Consider the following 20,090-nt stretch of genomic DNA (forward strand, 5'->3'; position numbering starts at 1 on the left):
ACGCCTCCCTTAAAGGGGCCGCTGGGGTTTGTAAGGGAGTTAAAGGGGGGCGGGGGGGTACAGGGGGAGGGGGAGGGGGGACGTGGGCACGCGGAGGGGGTAAACGGGGATCGGGGGGGGGAAACTGGGACCGGGGGGACACTGGGGGCGCCGCGGGGACCTTGTGGAGCCGCCCGGGGCCCCGCGGGGCCGCCTCGTGCTCCGCAGTTGCCTCCGTCCGCGGTCACGGATCCCCCGCCGGCTCCCGCACCGGCTGCGGGCGACAAAATGGCCGCCGCGCCTCAGGGAGCGGCGGTACCCCCGTTAGGCCCCGCCCAGAAGGCGGCTCGGCCAATGGGGGCGCGACGCCTCGGTGGAGCGGCCAATCGCAGCGGGGCTTTGCGCACGGCCCCCCGAGGCGCGAGGGGCGGTCTTTGCGCACGGCCCCCGGGGGCTCCTCACAGGGACCCCCCGAGCTCTGCACACGGCCCCCAAGGACCCCTGCACCCGGCCTTGGCGGCTTCTGGAACCTTCCTTCGGGCCCGGTGCTGCACCCGAGCCCCAAAATCCCCCGATTTGTCCCCAAACTGCCCGTGAGCACCCGGCCGTGAGAAGCCGCGAGGGCGAGGCCGCGAAGCAGCCGCTCTGCGGCCACCCCGCCTTCCAGCCAATCACAGCGCGCCTTCCACCCGCTGGCCCCGCCGCGGAGCCAATGGCGGGCCGCCTTTCATCCTGCGCGCGAGGCGCGGCCAATAGGAAGCGGCGAGCCTCGCTCCCGCCCTTTTAGGGCTCGGGCAGGCGCGGGAGGGGCGGAGCCACCTGGGGGGGCGGGGGCGAGACACCTCGCTCCCGGCGTGCACCGCGCGCGCGGGGAAACGAAATCGAAACCGAAAGCCCGGGGCCGGGGCTGAGGCCGGAGGCGGAGCCGGGACCGGGGCCGGGACCGCCATGGCCGCACCGCCGCCGGTCCCGCTGCTGCTGGCGGCGCCGGGGGGGCCGTGGGGGGGCCCGAGGCTCTTCCCCCGGGCCCTGGCCGCCCTGCGGGGGGCACCGGCCCCCGTCCACGTCGTGGCCGTCTTCGGGCCGAGGGGCAGCGGGAAATCCTTCCTGCTGGACCAGCTGGCGGGGCCGGGCGGCGGTAACCACCCCAAATCCCCCCCCCCCCCCCCGAAAAAATTTCTGACCCCCCTCCCCGCTTTTTCTGACCCCCCTCCCCGCTTTTTCTGACCCCCCCCCAGCGTTCCCCAGCAGCCCCGGGCTGTGGCTGCGCTGCCGCCCGCACCCGACACAGCCGGGCCACGCGCTGGTGCTGCTGGACGCCGGCGGCTTCCCCGTGCCGGGGGACGAGGATGACGATGTGGAGGTGCCGGAGGAACGGCGGGGGGGGGGGGTTGGGGGGGGGGCTCGTGGAGCCACCCACTGACCCCCCGGTGCCCACAGGACCCCTGGTTCCTGCAGCTCCTGGTGCTGCAGCTGCTGCTCGCCAGCGTCTTCGTCTACAGCAGCGGGGCCGTGGCCGAGCCGCAGGAGGAGCTCGAGCGCCTGACGTATCCTTCCCTTCCGCCTCCCTTTTGCCCTTTTCTGCCTCTTTTCGCCCTGTTTTCTTTCCTTCACACCCCGCAGCTACGTCCAGGCGCTGCCATGCCGCCTGCGGCTGTTGGAAGAGGAGGAGGACGAGGAGGACGAAGGCGCGCTGCTGCGCACCGTGCTGCCGCCCTTCGTCTGGAGCCTGCGCGGCGCCGCCGTGCCGCCCGAGGATGAGGCCGTGCTGGAGGCTGAAGGCCACGAGCTGCGGGCGGCGCTGGGAACCCCCCCAGGTGCGCGGCCGCCCCGGTGTTCCCGTGGGGCCGCCGGTGCCGCTCGCGGTGACCGTGGCCGTCCCCGCAGGCCTGGAGGCGCCGGTGACGCGCCGCGTCCTCACGCTGTTCCCCGAGCACAAGCTGTTCCGCCTGGAGGCCGGCAGCACCGGCGGCCTGCCGAGGCTCTGCGCCCACCTCCTCAGCTGCGGCCCCAAGACAGGGCTGAGCGGGGAGCGCGTCGGCGGCGCCTGTGAGTGTGGGGGGCATTTGGGGAGGGGAGGGGGTATTTGGGGAGGGGGCGCGCTGTGGGGCACCCCCCCCCGAGTGTTTTGTGTCCCCCCTCCCCAGACCTGGCGGCGCTGGCGGAGCGGGCGGCGGAGGCGCTGCACGGGGCCGAGCCGCTGCGGGTGGCGCGGCTGTGCCAGGAGGCGGAGGCGGCGGCGCTGCAGGTACCGGGGTGGGGGGGGACGTGGGGGGAAACGGGGGGAAGGGGAGCGGCCCCCGGCTCAGCACCGCGCTGTGCCTGCAGCAGGATGAGGCCGAGGACGTCGCCAGGCTGTGGCGCGGGGAAGAGGTCGCACAACCGGACGCTGCTGACGCGTGGTGGAGCGGAGCCGACACCAAGTGGGGTGACAACGGTGACGCCGTCACGGAGAAGGAGCTCGCCGACGCGTGGAACGGTGACACCGTGTCACAACGGGACGTCAACGGGTGGCAAGGTGACACCGTGACGGAAGAGGACATCGCCAACGCGTGGTATGGTGACGCCGCCACTCAACGGGACGTCAACGCGTGGCACGGTGACGCTGTCAAGGAAGAGGACGAGGTTGAAATCTGGTGTGGTGGCACCGCCACCCAACGGGACGTCAACCAGAGCAACGGTGACACTGCCACCCAACAGGACATCAACGCGTGGCACGGTGACGCCGCCCCACCACACGATGCCGTCGCCTGGCTCGATGGCGCCAGCCCCTGGCAGGACAACGCCAGCCTGGCAGCGGGGGACACGCCGGAGGCGGTGCCGCAGCCCCAGGGGAGCCCGATGGGGGCCCCCCTGTGCCTGGTGCGGAATGAGGCCGGGGGGCGGCTGGTGCTGAGCCGCCGGGCGCTGGAGGTGCTGCGCGGCATCGGGCAGCCCGTGGTGGTGGTGGCCATCGCGGGGCCCTACCGCACCGGCAAGTCCTTCCTCATGAACCGGCTGGCGCAGCGGCGCACTGGTGAGATAACGGGGATAATGAGAAGGTTAATGGGGCTAATGAGGAGATTAATGACGTTAACGGCCTCACACCGCCTCCTGGCCCCGCAGGCTTTCCCCTGGGTCACACGGTGCAGGCGCAGACCAAGGGGATCTGGATGTGGTGCCTGCCACACCCACGCCGGGCCAACACCACCCTGGTGCTGCTGGACACCGAGGGGCTGGGGGACCCCAACAAGGTGGGTGCGGGGCCGGGGGGGTCGCAGGACCCCCGGATCCAGCCCTGACGACCCCCCCTGGCTGCAGGGCGACAGCCGCAACGATGCCTGGATCTTCACGCTGGCGCTGCTGCTCTCCAGCACCCTGGTGTACAACAGCCTCGGCACCATCGACCAGCAGGCGCTGGAGAACCTCGGGTACCGGGGGACTGGAGCAGGCGCGACAGTGTCGGCGGTGTTGTGGTTGCATAGCGGTGATGGTGATGCTGCTCCCTGCAGGGTGGTGACGGCGCTGACGGAGCGGGTGCGGGTGCGGGCAGGGGACAGCAGGGACGCGGCAGCAGCCGACTTCGTGCGCTTCTTCCCCGGCTTCGTCTGGGCCGTGCGGGATTTCGTGTTGGAGCTGTCGCAGGACGGGCAGCGCATCACTGAGGACGAGTACCTGGAGAACGCGCTGCGCCTGCAGCCCGGTACGGTAGCGGCACCACGGTGTTACGGCAGGGTGATGCCATAGGGCCGCATCCTGACAGCGTCCCTGTGCTGCAGGGAGCAGCCGTGTGGTGCAGGAGCAGAACGAGCTGCGGCGCTGCCTGCGCGACTTCTTCCCCGAACGCAAGTGCTTCGTGATGCTGCCGCCGGCCAAGCCTCAGGCCATGAAGCAGCTGGAGGAGCTCGACGAGGGGCAGCTGTGCCCCGGCTTCCTGCGGCAGGCCGACGCCTTCTGCCGGCACGTCTGGGACAAGGCCCCGGTGAAGGCGCTGCCGGGGCGGCAGGCGGTGACGGGCAGCAGTGAGTTGCGGCGGTGTGGGGACGGGCGGCCCCATTTGGGTGCCGTAGGGGGGTGACACCGCCATGGCCTCCTGGCAGTGCTGGCGAGCCTGGCGGAGAGGTACGTGGCGGCCATCGCCAGCAGCGGGGTGCTGTGCCTGGAGAGCGCGGTGATGGCGCTGGCGACGGCCGAGAACACGGCGGCGGTGGCGGCGGCAGTGGCCGAGTACAAGCAGCGCATGGAGCGGGAGCTGAAGCTGCCCACGGCCTCGCAGGAAGTGCTGGGGGATGTGCATCGGCGCTGCGAACGCCGCGCCCTCGCCCTCTTCATGGCGCGCGTCTTTGCTGACAAGGAGCAACGCTACCAGGGCCAGCTGATGGTGGGTCCCGGCATGGCGCGGTGTGGCAAAGCACGCGGTGTCCTCCTGCCTGCTGAGCCGTGCATCGCCCCTGGCAGCACGAGCTGGAGGCGGCCAAGGAGGAGTTCTGCCGGCGCAACGAGGCGGCCTCGGCGGAGCGGTGCCGCGCGGTGCTGCGGGAGCTGTGGCAGGACGTGGAGCAGCGCCTGGACCGTGGGGAGTACGCCGTGCCGGGGGGCTCGCGCCGCTTCCAGGAGCGCCTGGGGGAGCTGATGGAGGAGTACCACCGGCGGCCTGGCAAGGGGGTGAAGGTGAGCGCGGTGCCGGTGCCCGACACGTGGTCCTGGTGGCGGTAGTACCCTGACGGCTGCGCCCACCAGGCGGCGGCGGCGCTGGAGGAGTTCCTGCGGGAGCGCGAGGTGCTGGCGCGGGCGCTGTGTGCGGCCGACCAGCAGCTGTCGGAGCGTGAGAGGGAGCGGGTGGCCAGCGAGGCGCTGGCAGCAGCAGCGGCGTCAGCGGTGGCGGAGGCCACGAAGGCGTTTGAGGCACGGCAGGAGGAGCAGCAACGCAGCTTCAAGGAGCACCAGAGGCAGCTGGAGGAGCGGCTGTGGCGCGAGCAGTGGGCGATGCTGGAGGAGCAGGAGCGCATCATTGAGCACAAGCTGCAGGCAGGCGTGGGGGCACCGTGGTGGCGGCGGTGCTGGGGGCTGTTGCAGTGGTGCTGAGCCCCCTCCGTGTGCCACAGGAGCAGCGGGCGCTGCTGCAGGAAGGCTTCAAGGAAGAGGCTGAGAAGCTGCGGAAGCAGATCGAGAAGCTGCGGGAGGAGAAGGAGGAGATCAAGAAGCCGTCGTGGCGCAGAAGGGCGCTGGATGGGCTCGGCATCGTCGCCGACATCTTCCTGCCGGGCCTGGCGCGGGTCGCGGTCTCGGGGGCCCTGCGGCTGATACGGCGCGTGTTGTGACCTCGGTGCAACCCCAATAAATTCCTGCCTCCAGTTTTGGGTTTCCCGGAAAACGAGGGAATGCAGGAAAGGGCCGAGGAGCTGCCGCCCTCCCTGCCGAGTCAGTCGGGGGCAGGACAAGGAGGGGCTGCTGAGCTTTATTTGCTGGTGCTGCTGCTTTTGGTTTCATTTCCGTCCGTGCTCGGAGCAGCAATGGAGGAGCCGCTGTGCCTGGTGCAGAACGGGGCCGACGGGGTGCTGAGCCCCAACCCCGAGGCGCTGGAGGTGCTGCGCGGCATCGGGCAGCCCGTGGTGGTGGTGGCCATCGCGGGGCCCTACCGCACCGGCAAGTCCTTCCTCATGAACCAGCTGGCGCGGCGGCGCCCTGGTGAGATAACGGGAGATTTAACGGGGTTAACGGGGGATTAACAGGGTTAACAAAGGGGCTAATGGAAGATTAAGGGGGCTGGCGGGTCCTGCTACCCTTACGCCCCTTCCTGGCCCCGCAGGATTCGCCCTGGGTCACACAGTGCAGGCGCAGACCAAGGGGATCTGGATGTGGTGCCTGCCACACCCACGCCGGGCCAACACCACCCTGGTGCTGCTGGACACCGAGGGGCTGGGGGACCCCAACAAGGTGGGTGCAGGGCCGGGGGGGGGTCATGGGAACCCCGGATATGGCCCTGACAACCCCCCCCGGCTGCAGGGCGACAGCCGCAACGACACCTGGATCTTCACGCTGGCGCTGCTGCTCTCCAGCACCCTGGTGTACAACAGCTCTGGCACCATCAACCAGCAGGCGCTGGAGAACCTCGGGTACCGGGGGATCGGGGCGGGCACAATGGTGTCGGCGCTGTCACGGTGGCATCATGGTGATGGTGCCACCGCTCCCCACAGGGTGGTGACGGTGCTGACGGAGCGCGTGCAGGTGCGGGTGGGGGACAGCAGGGACGAGGCAGCAGCCGACTTCGTGCGCTTCTTCCCCGGCTTCGTCTGGGCCGTGCGGGATTTCGCGCTGGAGCTGTCGCAGGACGGGCGGCGCATCACTGAGGACGAGTACCTGGAGAACGCGCTGCGCCTGCAGCCCGGTACGGTAGCGGCACCGCGGTGTTACGGCAGGGTGACGCCATAGGGCCGCATCCTGATGGCCTCCTCGCGCCGCAGGGAGCAGCCGTGTGGTGCAGGAGCAGAACGAGCTGCGGTGTTGCCTGCGCGACTTCTTCCCTGAGCGCAAGTGCTTTGTGCTGCCGCCGCCGGCCGACGTCGAGGCGATGACGCGGCTGGAGGAGCTCGACGAGGGGCAGCTGCGCCCCGGCTTCCTGCGGCAGGCCGACGCCTTCTGCCGGCACGTCTGGGACAAGGCCCCGGTGAAGGCGCTGCCAGGGGGGCAGAAGGTGACGGGCAGCAGTGAGTTGCGGCGGTGTGGGGACGGGCGGCCCCATTTGGGTGCCGTAGGGGGGTGACACCGCCATGGCCTCCTGGCAGTGCTGGCGAGCCTGGCGGAGAGGTACGTGGCGGCCATCGCCAGCAGCGGGGTGCTGTGCCTGGAGAGCGCGGTGATGGCGCTGGCGACGGCCGAGAACACGGCGGCGGTGGCGGCGGCAGTGGCCGAGTACAAGCAGCGCATGGAGCGGGAGCTGAAGCTGCCCACGGCCTCGCAGGAAGCGCTGGGGGACGTGCACCGGCGCTGCGAACGCCGCGCCCTCGCCCTCTTCATGGCGCGCGTCTTTGCTGACAAGGAGCAACGCTACCAGGGCCAGCTGATGGTGGGTCCCGGCATGGCGCGGTGTGGCAAAGCACGCGGTGTCCTCCTGCCTGCTGAGCCGTGCATCGCCCCTGGCAGCACGAGCTGGAGGCGGCCAAGGAGGAGTTCTGCCGGCGCAACGAGGCGGCCTCGGCGGAGCGGTGCCGCGCGGTGCTGCGGGAGCTGTGGCAGGACGTGGAGCAGCGCCTGGACCGTGGGGAGTACGCCGTGCCGGGGGGCTCGCGCCGCTTCCAGGAGCGCCTGCGGGAGCTGATGGAGGAGTACCGCCAGCGGCCCGGCAAGGGGGTGAAGGTGAGCGCGGTGCCGGTGCCATATGCGCGGTGCCAGTGCTGGTGGCGGTAGTACCCTGACGGCTGCGCCCACCAGGCGGCGGCGGCGCTGGAGGAGTTCCTGCGGGAGCGCGAGGTGCTGGTGCGGGCGCTGTGTGCGGCTGACCAGCAGCTGTCGGAGCGCGAGAGGGAGCGGGTGGCCAGTGACACGGTGGTGGCGGCAGCGGCGACGGCAGCGTCAAAGGAGGCTGAGGAGGCGGCCCAGGCACGGCAAGTGGAGCAGCAACGCAGCTTCGAGGAGCACCGCCGGCAGCTGGAGGAGCGGCTGCGGCATGAGCAGCGGGTGATGCTGGAGGAGCAGGAGCGCGTCATCGAGCACAAGCTGCAGGCAGGCGTGGGGGCACCGTGGTGGCGGCCGTGCTGGGAGCTGCCACAGTGGTGCTGAGCCCCCTCCGTGTGCCACAGGAACAGCGGGCGCTGCTGCAGGAAGACTTCCAGAGCAAGGCCGAGGCACTGCAGGAGCAGATCAAGAAGCTGCAGAAGGAGAAGGAGGAGATCAAGAAGCCGTCGTGGCGCCAAAAGGCACTGGATGGGCTCCGGACTGCCGCCGAGATTTGCCTGACGGGTCTTGTATGTTACGGAGTGCCGCTGCTCCTGCGGCGGTTCCGGCACATATAACCTTGTCACAACCCCAATAAATTTCTCTGTGGTGCCACCGGCTTTGGTTTTCCTGGGAAGTGAGGGAATGTGGGAATGGGCCAAACAGCTGCTGAACTTGCCGCTGAGGCAGCTAGGGGCAGGACAAGGTGAGGCCACTGACTTTTTTCCGCTCGTGCCATCGCTTTCAGTTTTGTTTTTTTGCTCGGAGCCGCTGTCTAGACACCACTGTGCCTGGTACAGAATGGGACCGAGGTCATGCTGAGCCCCAACGCCAGGGCCCTGGAGGTGCTGCGCGGCATCGGGCAGCCCGTGGTGGTGGTGGCCATCGCGGGGCCCTACCGCACCAGCAAGTCCTTCCTCATGAACCGGCTGGCGCAGCGGCGCACCGGTGAGATAACCAGGGATTAACGGTGTTACCAAAGGATTAACGAAGGATTAATGGAGTTAACGAGAGGGTTAACGGTGGATTAATGGGGCCGGAGGGTCCCGCTCGCCCTCACACCCCTTCCCAGCCCTGCAGGCTTCACCCTGGGTCCCACGGTGCAGGCGCAGACCAAGGGGATCTGGATGTGGTGCCTGCTTCGAGAAGCACAAGCAGGATCTGGAGGAGCGGATGCAGCGCAAGCTGCAGGCGATGCTGGAGGAGCAGGAGCGCGTCATCGCCCACAAGCAGAAGGTAGACGTCGGGCACTGCGGTGGTTGTGGTGCTGGGGCCCGCCGCGGCGGCACTGACCCCACTTCGTGTGCCGCAGGAGCAGGAGGCACTGCTGAAGCAATGCTTCCAGCGCGAGGCCGAGGCGCTGTGAGAGCAGATCAAGAAGCTGGAGAAGGAGAAGGAGGAGATCAAGAAGGGGTCGTGGATCCAAAGGGCGCTGGATGGGCTCGGCTCATGGTCGCCGACCTCTTTCTGCCGGGCCTGGCGCGGGTCGCGGTCTCGGGGGCCCTGCGGCTGATACGGCGCGTGTTGTGACCTCGGTGCAACCCCAATAAATTCCTCCATTCTGCCTCCAGTTCTGGGTTTCCTGGAAAACGAGGGAATGTGGGAAAGGGCCGAGGAGCTGCCGCCCTCCCTGCCGAGTCAGTCGGGGGCAGGACGAGGAGGGGCTGCTGAGCTTTATTTGCTGGTGCTGCTGCTTTTGGTTTCATTTCCGTCCGTGCTCAGAGCAGCAATGGAGGAGCCGCTGTGCCTGGTGCAGAACGGGGCCGACGGGGTGCTGAGCCCCAACCCCGAGGCGCTGGAGGTGCTGCGCGGCATCGGGCAGCCCGTGGTGGTGGTGGCCATCGCGGGGCCCTACCGCACCGGCAAGTCCTTCCTCATGAACCAGCTGGCGCGGCGGCGCCCTGGTGAGATAACGGGAGATTTAACGGGGTTAACGGGGGATTAACAGGGTTAACAAAGGGGCTAATGGAAGATTAAGGGGGCTGGCGGGTCCTGCTACCCTTACGCCCCTTCCTGGCCCCGCAGGATTCGCCCTGGGTCACACGGTGCAGGCGCAGACCAAGGGGATCTGGATGTGGTGCCTGCCACACCCACGCCGGGCCAACACCACCCTGGTGCTGCTGGACACCGAGGGGCTGGGGGACCCCAACAAGGTGGGTGCAGGGCCGGGGGGGTCGTAGGAACCCCGGATATGGCCCTGATGACCCCCTCCCCCCGGCCGCAGGGCGATAGCTGCAACGACGCCTGGATCTTCACACTGGCGCTGCTGCTCTCCAGCACCCTGGTGTACAACAGCATTGGCACCATCGACCATCAGGCGCTGCAGCACCTCGGGTACCGGGGGATCGGGGCGGGCACAATGGTGTCGGCGCTGTCACGGTGGCATCATGGTGATGGTGCCGCCGCTCCCCGCAGGTTGGTGACAGCGCTGACGGAGCGCGTGCAGGTGCATGCAGAGGATGACAGTGACACAGCGGCGGCCAACTTCGTGCGCTTCTTCCCCGGCTTCGTCTGGGCCGTGCGGGATTTCGCGCTGCAGCTGTCGCAGGACGGGCGGCGCATCACTGAGGACGAGTACCTGGAGAACGCGCTGCGCCTGCAGCCCGGTACGGTAGCGGCACCGCGGTGTTACGGCAGGGTGATGCCATAGGGCCGCATCCTGACAGCGTCCCTGTGCTGCAGGGAGCAGCCGTGTGGTGCAGGAGCAGAACGAGCTGCGGCGCTGCCTGCGCGACTTCTTCCCTGAGCGCAAGTGCTTCGTGATGCTGCCGCCGGCCGACGTCGAGGCGATGACGCGGCTGGAGGAGCTCGACGAGGGGCAGCTGCGCCCTGGCTTCCTGCGGCAGGCCGACGCCTTCTGCCGGCACGTCTGGGACAAGGTCCCGGTGAAGGCGCTGCCAGGGGGGCAGAAGGTGACGGGCAGCAGTGAGTTGCGGCGGTGTGGGGACGGGCGGCCCCATTTGGGTGCCGTAGGGGGGTGACACCGCCATGGCCTCCTGGCAGTGCTGGCGAGCCTGGCGGAGAGGTACGTGGCGGCCATCGCCAGCAGCGGGGTGCTGTGCCTGGAGAGCGCGGTGATGGCGCTGGCGACAGCCGAGAACACGGCGGCGGTGGCGGCGGCAGTGGCCGAGTACAAGCAGCGCATGGAGTGGGAGCTGAAGCTGCCCACGGCCTCGCAGGAAGCGCTGGGGGACGTGCACCTGCGCTGCGAGCATTGCGCCCTCGCCCTCTTCATGGAGCGTGCCTTCACCCACAACAGTCACCAGTACCAGGAACAGCTGAAGGTGGGTCATAGCAGGGCGCGGTGTGGCACGCGGCATCCTGCGCACTGAGCCACGCATCACCCTGGCAGCACGAGCTGGAGGCGGCCAAGGAGGAGTTCTGCCGGCGCAACGAGGCGGCCTCCGTGGAGCAGTGCCGGGTGCTGCTGCGGGAGCTGTGGCAGGACGTGGAGCAGCGCCTGGACCGCGGGGAGTACGCCGTGCCGGGGGGCTCGCGCCGCTTCCAGGAGCGCCTGCAGGAGCTGATGGAGGAGTACCACCGGTGGCCCGGCAAGGGGGTGAAGGTGAGCACGGTTCCAGTGCCATATGCGCGGTGCCAGTGCTGGTGGCGGTAGTACCCTGATGGCTGCGCCCACCAGGCGGCAGCGGTGCTGGAGGAGTTCCTGCGGGAGCGCGAGGTGCTGGCGCGGGCGCTGTGTGCGGCCGACCAGCAGCTGTCAGAGCACGAGAGGGAGCGGGTGGCCGGCGAGGCGCTGGCAGCAGCAGCCGTGGCAGCGGCAAAGGAGGCTGCGGAGGCGGCCGAGGCACGGCTGGAGGAGCAGCAGCGTAGCTTCGAGAAGCACAAGCAGGATCTGGAGGAGCAGATGCAGCGCAAGCTGCAGGCGATGCTGGAGGAGCAGGAGCACGTCATCGCCCACAAGCAGAAGGTAGACGTGGGGGCACTGTGGTGGCAGCGGTGCTGGGGGCCACTGCGGTGGTGCTGAGCGCCTTCCGTGTGCCGCAGGAGCAGGAGGCGCTGCTGAAGGAAGGCTTCAAGGAAGAGGCTGAGAAGCTGAAGGAGCAGATCGAGAAGCTGGAGAAGGAGAAGGAGGAGATGAAGAAGCTGCTGAGGATCCAAACTGTGGTGAATGTCATCAGCAGTGCCATCAACCTGGGGATCCTGGGGCGGGCCGCGATGCCAGTGGTCCTGCGGCTGCTGCGCCTGACGTGACCTTGGTGCAACCCCAATAAACCTCTCTGTAGTACCACCAGCTTTGGGTTTCCTTTGTCCTTTGGAAGCTAGGGAATGCAGGATGGGGCCGAGCAGCTGCTGCCCTCCTTGTTGAGTCAGCTGGGGGCAGGACGGAGCAGGGGGGTCCGCCGACTTTTTTCTACCCGTGCCTCTGCTTTCGGTTTCGTTTCCCCACTTGGAGCAGCAATGGAGGAGCCGCTGTGCCTGGTGCAGAACGGGGCCGACGGGGTGCTGAGCCCCAACCCCAAGGCCCTGGAGGTGCTGCGCGGCATCGGGCAGCCCGTGGTGGTGGTGGCCATCGCGGGGCCCTACCGCACCAGCAAGTCCTTCCTCATGAACCGGCTGGCGCGGCGGTGCACCGGTGAGATAACCGGGGATTAACGGTGTTACCAAAGGATTAACGAAGGATTAATGGAGTTAACGAGAGGGTTAACGGTGGATTAATGGGGCCGGAGGGTCCCGCTCGCCCTCACACCCCTTCCCAGCCCTGCAGGCTTCACCCTGGGTCCCACGGTGCAGGCGCAGACCAAGGGGATCTGGATGTGGTGCCTGCTTCGAGAAGCACAAGCAGGATCTGGAGGAGCGGATGCAGCGCAAGCTGCAGGCGATGCTGGAGGAGCAGGAGCGCGTCATCGCCCACAAGCAGAAGGTAGACGTCGGGCACTGCGGTGGTTGTGGTGCTGGGGCCCGCCGCGGCGGCACTGACCCCACTTCGTGTGCCGCAGGAGCAGGAGGCACTGCTGAAGCAATGCTTCCAGCGCGAGGCCGAGGCGCTGTGAGAGCAGATCAAGAAGCTGGAGAAGGAGAAGGAGGAGATCAAGAAGGGGTCGTGGATCCAAAGGGCGCTGGATGGGCTCGGCTCATGGTCGCCGACCTCTTTCTGCCGGGCCTGGCGCGGGTCGCGGTCTCGGGGGCCCTGCGGCTGATACAGGGCGTGTTGTGACCTCGGTGCAACCCCAATAAATTCCTGCCTCCAGTTTTGGGTTTCCCAGAAAACGAGGGAATGCAGGAAAGGGCCGAGGAGCTGCCGCCCTCCCTGCCGAGTCAGTCGGGGGCAGGACGAGGAGGGGCTGCTGAGCTTTATTTGCTGGTGCTGCTGCTTTTGGTTTCATTTCCGTCCGTGCTCGGAGCAGCAATGGAGGAGCCGCTGTGCCTGGTGCAGAACGGGGCCGACGGGGTGCTGAGCCCCAACCCCGAGGCGCTGGAGGTGCTGCGCGGCATCGGGCAGCCCGTGGTGGTGGTGGCCATCGCGGGGCCCTACCGCACCGGCAAGTCCTTCCTCATGAACCGGCTGGCGCAGCGGCGCACTGGTGAGATGATGCGGGATTAACAATTAACGGGGTTAACGAGGGGGTTAACGGGGGATTAACAGGGTTAACGAAGGGGTTAATGGAGGATTAACGGGGCCGGAGGGTCCCGCTCACCCTCACAACCCCTCCTGGCCCCGCAGGCTTCGCTCTGGGCCACACGGTGCAGGCGCAGACCAAGGGGATCTGGATGTGGTGCCTGCCACACCCACGCCGGGCCAACACCAACCTGGTGCTGCTGGACACCGAGGGGCTGGGGGACCCCAACAAGGTGGGTGCGGGGCCGGGGGGGTCGTAGGAACCCCGGATATGGCCCTGATGACCCCCTCCCCCCGGCCGCAGGGCGATAGCTGCAACGACACCTGGATCTTCACGCTGGCGCTGCTGCTCTCCAGCACCCTGGTGTACAACAGCATTGGCACCATCGACCATCAGGCGCTGCAGCACCTCGGGTACCGGGGGATCGGGGCGGGCACAATGGTGTCGGCGCTGTCATGGTGGCATCATGGTGATGGTGCCGCCGCTCCCCGCAGGTTGGTGACAACGCTGACGGAGCGCGTGCAGATGCACACAGAGGATGACAGTGACACAGCGGCGGCCAACTTTGTGCGCTTCTTCCCTGGCTTCATGTGGGCCATGCGGGATTTCGCGCTGGAGCTGTCGCAGGACGGGCGGCGCATCACTGAGGACGAGTACCTGGAGAACGCGCTGCGCCTGCAGCCCGGTACGGTAGCGGCACCGCGGTGTTACGGCAGGGTGACGCCATAAGGCCGCATCCTGATGGCCTCCTCGCGCCGCAGGGAGCAGCCGTGTGGTGCAGGAGCAGAACGAGCTGCGGCGCTGCCTGCGCGACTTCTTCCCTGAGCGCAAGTGCTTTGTGCTGCCGCCGCCGGCCGACATCGAGGCGATGACGCGGCTGGAGGAGCTCGACGAGGGGCAGCTGCGCCCCGGCTTCCTGCGGCAGGCCGACGCCTTCTGCCGGCACGTCTGGGACAAGGCCCCGGTGAAGGCGCTGCCAGGGGGGCAGAAGGTGACGGGCAGCAGTGAGTTGCGGCGGTGTGGGGACGGGCGGCCCCATTTGGGTGCCGTAGGGGGGTGACACCGCCATGGCCTCCTGGCAGTGCTGGCGAGCCTGGCGGAGAGGTACGTGGCGGCCATCGCCAGCAGCGGGGTGCTGTGCCTGGAGAGCGCGGTGATGGCGCTGGCGACGGCCGAGAACACGGCGGCGGTGGCGGCGGCGGTGGCCGAGTACAAGCAGCGCATGGAGCGGGAGCTGAAGCTGCCCACGGCCTCGCAGGAAGCGCTGGGGGACGTGCACCTGCGCTGCGAGCATTGCGCCCTCGCCCTCTTCATGGAGCGTGCCTTCACCCACAACAGTCACCAGTACCAGGAACAGCTGAAGGTGGGTCATAGCAGGGCGCGGTGTGGCACGCGGCATCCTGCGCACTGAGCCACGCATCACCCTGGCAGCACGAGCTGGAGGCGGCCAAGGAGGAGTTCTGCCGGCGCAACGAGGCGGCCTCCGTGGAGCAGTGCCGGGTGCTGCTGCGGGAGCTGTGGCAGGACGTGGAGCAGCGCCTGGACCGCGGGGAGTACGCCGTGCCGGGGGGCTCGCGCCGCTTCCAGGAGCGCCTGCAGGAGCTGATGGAGGAGTACCACCGGTGGCCCGGCAAGGGGGTGAAGGTGAGCACGGTTCCAGTGCCATATGCGCGGTGCCAGTGCTGGTGGCGGTAGTACCCTGATGGCTGCGCCCACCAGGCGGCAGCGGTGCTGGAGGAGTTCCTGCGGGAGCACGAGGTGCTGGCGCGGGCGCTGTGTGCGGCCGACCAGCAGCTGTCAGAGCACGAGAGGGAGCGGGTGGCCGGCGAGGCGCTGGCAGCAGCAGCCGTGGCAGCGGCAAAGGAGGCTGCGGAGGCGGCCGAGGCACGGCTGGAGGAGCAGCAGCGTAGCTTCGAGAAGCACAAGCAGGATCTGGAAGAGCAGATGCAGCATGAGCAGCAGGCGATGCTGGAGGAGCAGGAGCGCATCATCGCCCACAAGCAGAAGGTAGACGTGGGGGCACTGTGGTGGCAGCGGTGCTGGGGGCCACTGCGGTGGTGCTGAGCGCCTTCCGTGTGCCGCAGGAGCAGGAGGCGCTGCTGAAGGAAGGCTTCAAGGAAGAGGCTGAGAAGCTGAAGGAGCAGATCAAGAAGCTGGAGAAGGAGAAGGAGGGGATCAAGAAGGGGTCGTGCATCCAAAAGCCGCTGCATCTTTTCAGCACTGTCATCGGCCTCTGGGGGCTGTGGCGGGCCGTGATGCCAGTGGTCCTGCGGCTGCTGCGCCTGACGTGACCTTGGTGCAACCCCAATAAATTTCTCTGTGGTGCCACCAGCTTTGGGTTTCCTGGAAAGTGAGGGAATGCAGGTAGCGGCCGAGCAGCTGCTGCCCTCTGCTGAGTCAGCTGGGGGAAGGACGGCTGGGGGGGGGGGGGCGGAGGGGCAACTTTTTTCTGCCCATACGGCTGCTTTTGGTTTCATTCCTGCGCTTGGAGGCGCCATGAAGGAGCCGCTGTGCCTGGTGCAGAATGGGGCCGACGGGGTGCTGAGCCCCAATGCCAAGGCCCTGGAGGTGCTGCGCGGCATCGGGCAGCCCGTGGTGGTGGTGGCCATCGCGGGGCCCTACCGCACCAGCAAGTCCTTCCTCATGAACCGGCTGGCGCAGCGGCGCACCGGTGAGATAACCGGGGATTAACGGTGTTACCAAAGGATTAACGAAGGATTAATGGAGTTAACGAGAGGGTTAACGGTGGATTAATGGGGCCGGAGGGTCCCGCTCGCCCTCACACCCCTTCCCAGCCCTGCAGGCTTCACCCTGGGTCCCACGGTGCAGGCGCAGACCAAGGGGATCTGGATGTGGTGCCTGCTTCGAGAAGCACAAGCAGGATCTGGAGGAGCGGATGCAGCGCAAGCTGCAGGCGATGCTGGAGGAGCAGGAGCGCGTCATCGCCCACAAGCAGAAGGTAGACGTCGGGCACTGCGGTGGTTGTGGTGCTGGGGCCCGCCGCGGCGGCACTGACCCCACTTCGTGTGCCGCAGGAGCAGGAGGCACTGCTGAAGCAATGCTTCCAGCGCGAGGCCGAGGCGCTGTGAGAGCAGATCAAGAAGCTGGAGAAGGAGAAGGAGGAGATCAAGAAGGGGTCGTGGATCCAAAGGGCGCTGGATGGGCTCGGCTCATGGTCGCCGACCTCTTTCTGCCGGGCCTGGCGCGGGTCGCGGTCTCGGGGGCCCTGCGGCTGATACAGGGCGTGTTGTGACCTCGGTGCAACCCCAATAAATTCCTGCCTCCAGTTTTGGGTTTCCCAGAAAACGAGGGAATGCAGGAAAGGGCCGAGGAGCTGCCGCCCTCCCTGCCGAGTCAGTCGGGGGCAGGACGAGGAGGGGCTGCTGAGCTTTATTTGCTGGTGCTGCTGCTTTTGGTTTCATTTCCGTCCGTGCTCGGAGCAGCAATGGAGGAGCCGCTGTGCCTGGTGCAGAACGGGGCCGACGGGGTGCTGAGCCCCAACCCCGAGGCGCTGGAGGTGCTGCGCGGCATCGGGCAGCCCGTGGTGGTGGTGGCCATCGCGGGGCCCTACCGCACCGGCAAGTCCTTCCTCATGAACCGGCTGGCGCAGCGGCGCACTGGTGAGATGATGCGGGATTAACAATTAACGGGGTTAACGAGGGGGTTAACAGGGGATTAACAGGGTTAACGAAGGGGTTAATGGAGGATTAACGGGGCCGGAGGGTCCCGCTCGCCCTCACAACCCCTCCTGGCCCCGCAGGCTTCGCTCTGGGCCCCACGGTGCAGGCGCAGACCAAGGGGATCTGGATGTGGTGCCTGCCACACCCACGCCGGGCCAACACCACCCTGGTGCTGCTGGACACCGAGGGGCTGGGGGACCCCAACAAGGTGGGTGCGGGGCCGGGGGGGTCGCAGGACCCCCGGATCCAGCCCTGACGACCCCCCCTGGCTGCAGGGCGACAGCCGCAACGACGCCTGGATCTTCACGCTGGCGCTGCTGCTCTCCAGCACCCTGGTGTACAACAGCCTCGGCACCATCGACCAGCAGGCGCTGGAGAACCTCGAGTATCCAGTGCTGGGATAGGGGCGAGAAGCGTTTTGGGGGGATTCAGGGGGGGGTTAGGGGAATTTTTTGGGGGGCTGGGGGGGTTTAAGGGGATTTGGTGCTTAAGGGTTAACAGGGGAGGGGAGTTTGGGGAATGTTGTGGGGTTTGGGGGATGTTGTGGGTTTTGGGGTGAAGTTGTAGGGTTTGGGGTGGCGTTGTGGGGTTTAGGAGGATGTGAGTTTTAAGGTGATGTTTTGGGGTTGGGGGTGATTTCGGATATTGGGGGGGATTGGAGGTTAAAGGTTGAAAGAGGCAATGCAGGATGTAGGGTGAAGTCGTGGGACTTAGGGAGCATACAAGACTTAGAGGGCGATGTAAGATTTAGGGTGAAGTCGTGGGGTTTAGGGAGCGTACAGGATTTAGGGGACAGTGTAAGATTTAGGGTGAAGTTGTGCAGCTTAGGGGGGTGTTTTGGGGTGGGGGAATGTCAGATTTTGGGGGATTTGGGCTTTAAGGTTTAATGGGGCAACGTAGGATTTAGGCTGCAGTTTTGGGATTTGGGGGGGATGCAGGATTTAGGGGGCGATGCGAGATTTAGGGTGAAGTTGTGGGGTTTAAGGTGATAAGGGATTGGGGGGATACAGGTTTTTGGGGTGACGCTGTGGGACTTAGGCGGGACGAGGGATTTAGGCTGATGCCACAGGATTTGGGCAGGGACAGGACTTGGGCTGAAAGTGTGGGGTTTAAGGGGATTTGGGGCTTAAATTTTAACGGGGGGATGCGGGATTTTTTTGGGGGGGTGCAGGATGTAGGGGGATGCAGAACTTGGGGGAATTTAGGATGAAGCTGTGGGATTTAGGGGGATGTCAGATTTGGGGGAACACAGGACTTGGGGGGTGATGAGGATTCGGGGTGAAGCTGTGGGATTTGGTGGAGACGCGGGATTTGCGGTGAAACTGGGGTTTGGGTGGGTACACGTGGGGTTTGGGGGGACACGTGGTGTTTGGGGCCCAGCTGTGGGGTTTGGGGCAGGACGGCTGGACGATCTGGGGGGGAGGCCGGGCTTGGGGTCCCTGTCGATGTCCGTTGGGTTCCTCACCGGGCACCAGGCTGGTGTCAGAGCTGACGGCCTTCATCCGGACGCGGGCCAGCGACAGTGAGCGGGCAGGCGAGGCAGAGGACAGTGAGTTCGTGCGCTTCTTCCCCGACTTCGTCTGGGCCGTGCGCGACTTCACGCTGGAGCTGCAGGCGGACGAGCACCCCATCACCGAGGACGACTACCTGGAGCGGGCACTGGCCCTGAAGCAGGGTGAGCTAGCGAGCGAGGATGCGGCACGGACGCGGCAGTGGCGGCGCGGTGGTAACGGGGCTCACGGTGCCCCCGTTTCCCCGTGCAGGCTACGGGCGGCAGGCGGTGGAGTACAACACCACGCGGCAGTGCATCCGCAACTACTTCCCCACGCGCAAGTGCTTCGTCTTCCCGCCACCGGTGGGCGCGGAGCAGTGGGGCCGGCCCGAGGAGCTGCCCGAGGTGGCGCTACAGCCCAGCTTCCTGGCACAGGTGGAGCGCTTCTGCCAGCACGTGCTGGCCTCCTCCAGGCCCAAGCAGCTGCAGGATGGCGCGGAGCTCAACGGCCGCAGTGAGCAGGGGTGCGGTGGTGGGGGGAACGAGGGCTTGGCGGCGGCGTGGCCTCACCGTGCCTCTCTGCACCGCTCCCGGCAGCGTTCAGCACGGTGGTGCAGAGCTACCTGGAGACCATCACTAGCGGGCGCGTGCCCTGCCTGGAGGGGGCGATGGCGGCGGTGGCGGCGAGCGAGAACGCAGCGGCGGTGGCAGAGGCGCTGGCCGAGTACTGCAACGGCATGCAGGGGGTGGTGCTGCCGGCCGAGCAGCACAAGCTGTCGGAGGAGCACAACCAGTGGCTGCAGCAGGCGCTGGCGGTCTTCCACCACCGCGCCTTCCGTGACCGCGACCAGCAGTACCAGCTCAAGCTGATGGTGCGTGGCAGCGCCCCACGCCCCGCCATCCCTCGCTGGGCGTTCCCGGCCCCGTTGGCCCTGCCATGGCGCTGACGCCGTCCCGGTGCCCGCAGGAGGAGCTCCACGCCAAGTACGGGTTGCTGCTGCAGCAGAACGAGGAGGCGTCGCGCACGCGCTGCTGGGAGCTGCTGAACGAGCTTGCCCAGCCCCTCGACACCAACTTGGCCGAGGGCGCCTACGCCCAGCCCGGCGGCTACCGCGCTTACCAGGCCGACCGGCAGCGCCTGGTGGATGCCTACCGGGAAGCCCCGAGCAAGGGCACCAAGGTGAGGACGGTGCTGCGGGGCTCAGGGAGGGGGGCTCAGGGTTGTTCCCTCACCCCCCTGGGGCCCTGCAGGCCGAGGAGATGCTGGACAAGTTCCTGGAGGGGCGCAAGGCGGAGGCCGAGGCGGTGCTGAAGGCGGACAACGCGCTGACCGAGGTCGAGAAGCATCTGGCAGGTGAGGGCCGTGGCCTCGCTGCGTCCCTGTGGCCCCTGGGGCTGACTCACAGCCTCCCCTCATGTCCCTGTCCCCCCCCCCCAAGACCAAAAGCAGCAGGTGGAGCTGCTGGGGCAGGCACAGAAGGCGGCGGAGGAGCGCAACAAGCAGCTGGAGGCGCTGCTGGCCGACCAGGAGCGCAGTTACAAGGAGAGCCTGAAGATGCTGGAGGCCAAGCTGCAGGCGGAGGCACTGAACATGCAGGAGGACATCAAGCGGGCCATGGAGGCCAAGCTGCAGGAGCAGGAGCGGCTGCTGAAGCAGGGCTTCAGCGAGCGGGCCAAGCTGCTGGAGGACGAGGTGGCCAGCCTGCGGCAGTCGCTCAAAACCCAAGACATAGTGGGACACATCTGCAAGACCCTGCAGGTGGCCCTGCACGCCGCATGCGAGGTGGCCACCCTGCTCAACAACCAGAAGTCCCTCAAGTAGGCGGCGTGCCGGGGCGCCGCTGCTGCCGTGCGGCAGCGATGCTCGTGCCGCGTGCGTGGCCGCGGCAGCCGCCGTTCCCGTGCCAAATAAAGCAGCTTTCATACAGCTCCTGTGCCGATGCTTCA

The 20,090-nt window shown here is 67.4% G+C and overlaps 4 protein-coding genes across 10 annotated transcripts; all 4 read left to right on the plus strand.

The window, feature by feature from the left end:
• Nucleotides 1–891: 891 nt before the first annotated feature.
• LOC118261647 (guanylate-binding protein 1-like) lies at nucleotides 892–5,312 on the plus strand. Of its 3 annotated transcripts, XM_035572557.2 has the most exons (16): nucleotides 892–1,117; nucleotides 1,218–1,342; nucleotides 1,420–1,526; nucleotides 1,603–1,796; nucleotides 1,867–2,028; nucleotides 2,127–2,227; nucleotides 2,308–2,604; nucleotides 2,680–2,995; nucleotides 3,085–3,212; nucleotides 3,280–3,389; nucleotides 3,471–3,661; nucleotides 3,738–3,980; nucleotides 4,059–4,339; nucleotides 4,417–4,629; nucleotides 4,699–4,986; nucleotides 5,064–5,312. In XM_035572557.2, the coding sequence occupies exons 1-16, from the start codon at nucleotides 928–930 to the stop codon at nucleotides 5,277–5,279; spliced, it is 3,162 nt and encodes a 1,053-aa protein (XP_035428450.2). In that variant the 5' UTR covers nucleotides 892–927; the 3' UTR covers nucleotides 5,280–5,312. The 3 variants fall into 3 exon arrangements, with proteins under 3 accessions (XP_035428450.2, XP_035428448.2, XP_035428449.2); XM_035572555.2 differs by having other exon boundaries at nucleotides 2,308–2,995; XM_035572556.2 differs by having other exon boundaries at nucleotides 2,311–2,995.
• A 27-nt stretch (nucleotides 5,313–5,339) lies between these two features.
• On the plus strand, nucleotides 5,340–8,007 carry LOC118261648 (guanylate-binding protein 1-like). 3 transcript variants are annotated; one of them, XM_035572559.2, is made up of 9 exons: nucleotides 5,355–5,646; nucleotides 5,768–5,895; nucleotides 5,965–6,074; nucleotides 6,156–6,346; nucleotides 6,423–6,665; nucleotides 6,744–7,024; nucleotides 7,102–7,314; nucleotides 7,390–7,680; nucleotides 7,758–8,007. In XM_035572559.2, exons 1-9 carry the CDS (start codon nucleotides 5,472–5,474, stop codon nucleotides 7,968–7,970), a joined length of 1,845 nt encoding a protein of 614 aa, XP_035428452.1. In that variant the 5' UTR covers nucleotides 5,355–5,471; the 3' UTR covers nucleotides 7,971–8,007. The 3 variants fall into 3 exon arrangements, with proteins under 3 accessions (XP_035428453.1, XP_035428451.1, XP_035428452.1); XM_035572560.2 differs by having other exon boundaries at nucleotides 5,340–5,646; nucleotides 5,965–6,346; XM_035572558.2 differs by having other exon boundaries at nucleotides 5,351–5,646; nucleotides 5,768–6,074.
• A 1,050-nt stretch (nucleotides 8,008–9,057) lies between these two features.
• LOC118261652 (guanylate-binding protein 1-like) lies at nucleotides 9,058–11,646 on the plus strand. Its single transcript, XM_035572563.2, has 9 exons — nucleotides 9,058–9,296; nucleotides 9,418–9,545; nucleotides 9,617–9,726; nucleotides 9,808–9,998; nucleotides 10,075–10,317; nucleotides 10,396–10,676; nucleotides 10,745–10,957; nucleotides 11,033–11,320; nucleotides 11,398–11,646. Exons 1-9 carry the CDS (start codon nucleotides 9,122–9,124, stop codon nucleotides 11,602–11,604), a joined length of 1,836 nt encoding a protein of 611 aa, XP_035428456.1. The 5' UTR covers nucleotides 9,058–9,121; the 3' UTR covers nucleotides 11,605–11,646.
• Nucleotides 11,647–12,628: 982 nt separating this feature from the next.
• LOC118261650 (guanylate-binding protein 1-like) lies at nucleotides 12,629–20,070 on the plus strand. Of its 3 annotated transcripts, none has more exons than XM_035572562.2 (9): nucleotides 12,629–12,935; nucleotides 13,076–13,203; nucleotides 13,275–13,384; nucleotides 13,466–13,656; nucleotides 13,733–13,975; nucleotides 14,054–14,334; nucleotides 14,403–14,615; nucleotides 14,691–14,978; nucleotides 15,056–15,304. In XM_035572562.2, the coding sequence occupies exons 1-9, from the start codon at nucleotides 12,629–12,631 to the stop codon at nucleotides 15,260–15,262; spliced, it is 1,968 nt and encodes a 655-aa protein (XP_035428455.1). In that variant the 3' UTR covers nucleotides 15,263–15,304. The 3 variants fall into 3 exon arrangements, with proteins under 3 accessions (XP_035428455.1, XP_050572628.1, XP_035428454.1); XM_050716671.1 differs by lacking the exons at nucleotides 13,076–13,203; nucleotides 13,275–13,384; nucleotides 13,466–13,656; ... (3 more) ...; nucleotides 14,691–14,978; nucleotides 15,056–15,304 and adding exons at nucleotides 16,732–16,859; nucleotides 16,927–17,036; nucleotides 18,127–18,326; ... (3 more) ...; nucleotides 19,395–19,497; nucleotides 19,583–20,070 and having other exon boundaries at nucleotides 12,707–12,935; XM_035572561.1 differs by lacking the exons at nucleotides 12,629–12,935; nucleotides 13,076–13,203; nucleotides 13,275–13,384; ... (4 more) ...; nucleotides 14,691–14,978; nucleotides 15,056–15,304 and adding exons at nucleotides 16,303–16,591; nucleotides 16,732–16,859; nucleotides 16,927–17,036; ... (4 more) ...; nucleotides 19,395–19,497; nucleotides 19,583–20,070.
• The last annotated feature ends 20 nt before the right edge of the window (nucleotides 20,071–20,090 follow it).

Source organism: Cygnus atratus, unplaced genomic scaffold, assembly GCF_013377495.2.
Source record: "Cygnus atratus isolate AKBS03 ecotype Queensland, Australia unplaced genomic scaffold, CAtr_DNAZoo_HiC_assembly HiC_scaffold_170, whole genome shotgun sequence".
Lineage (NCBI taxonomy): Eukaryota > Metazoa > Chordata > Aves > Anseriformes > Anatidae > Cygnus > Cygnus atratus.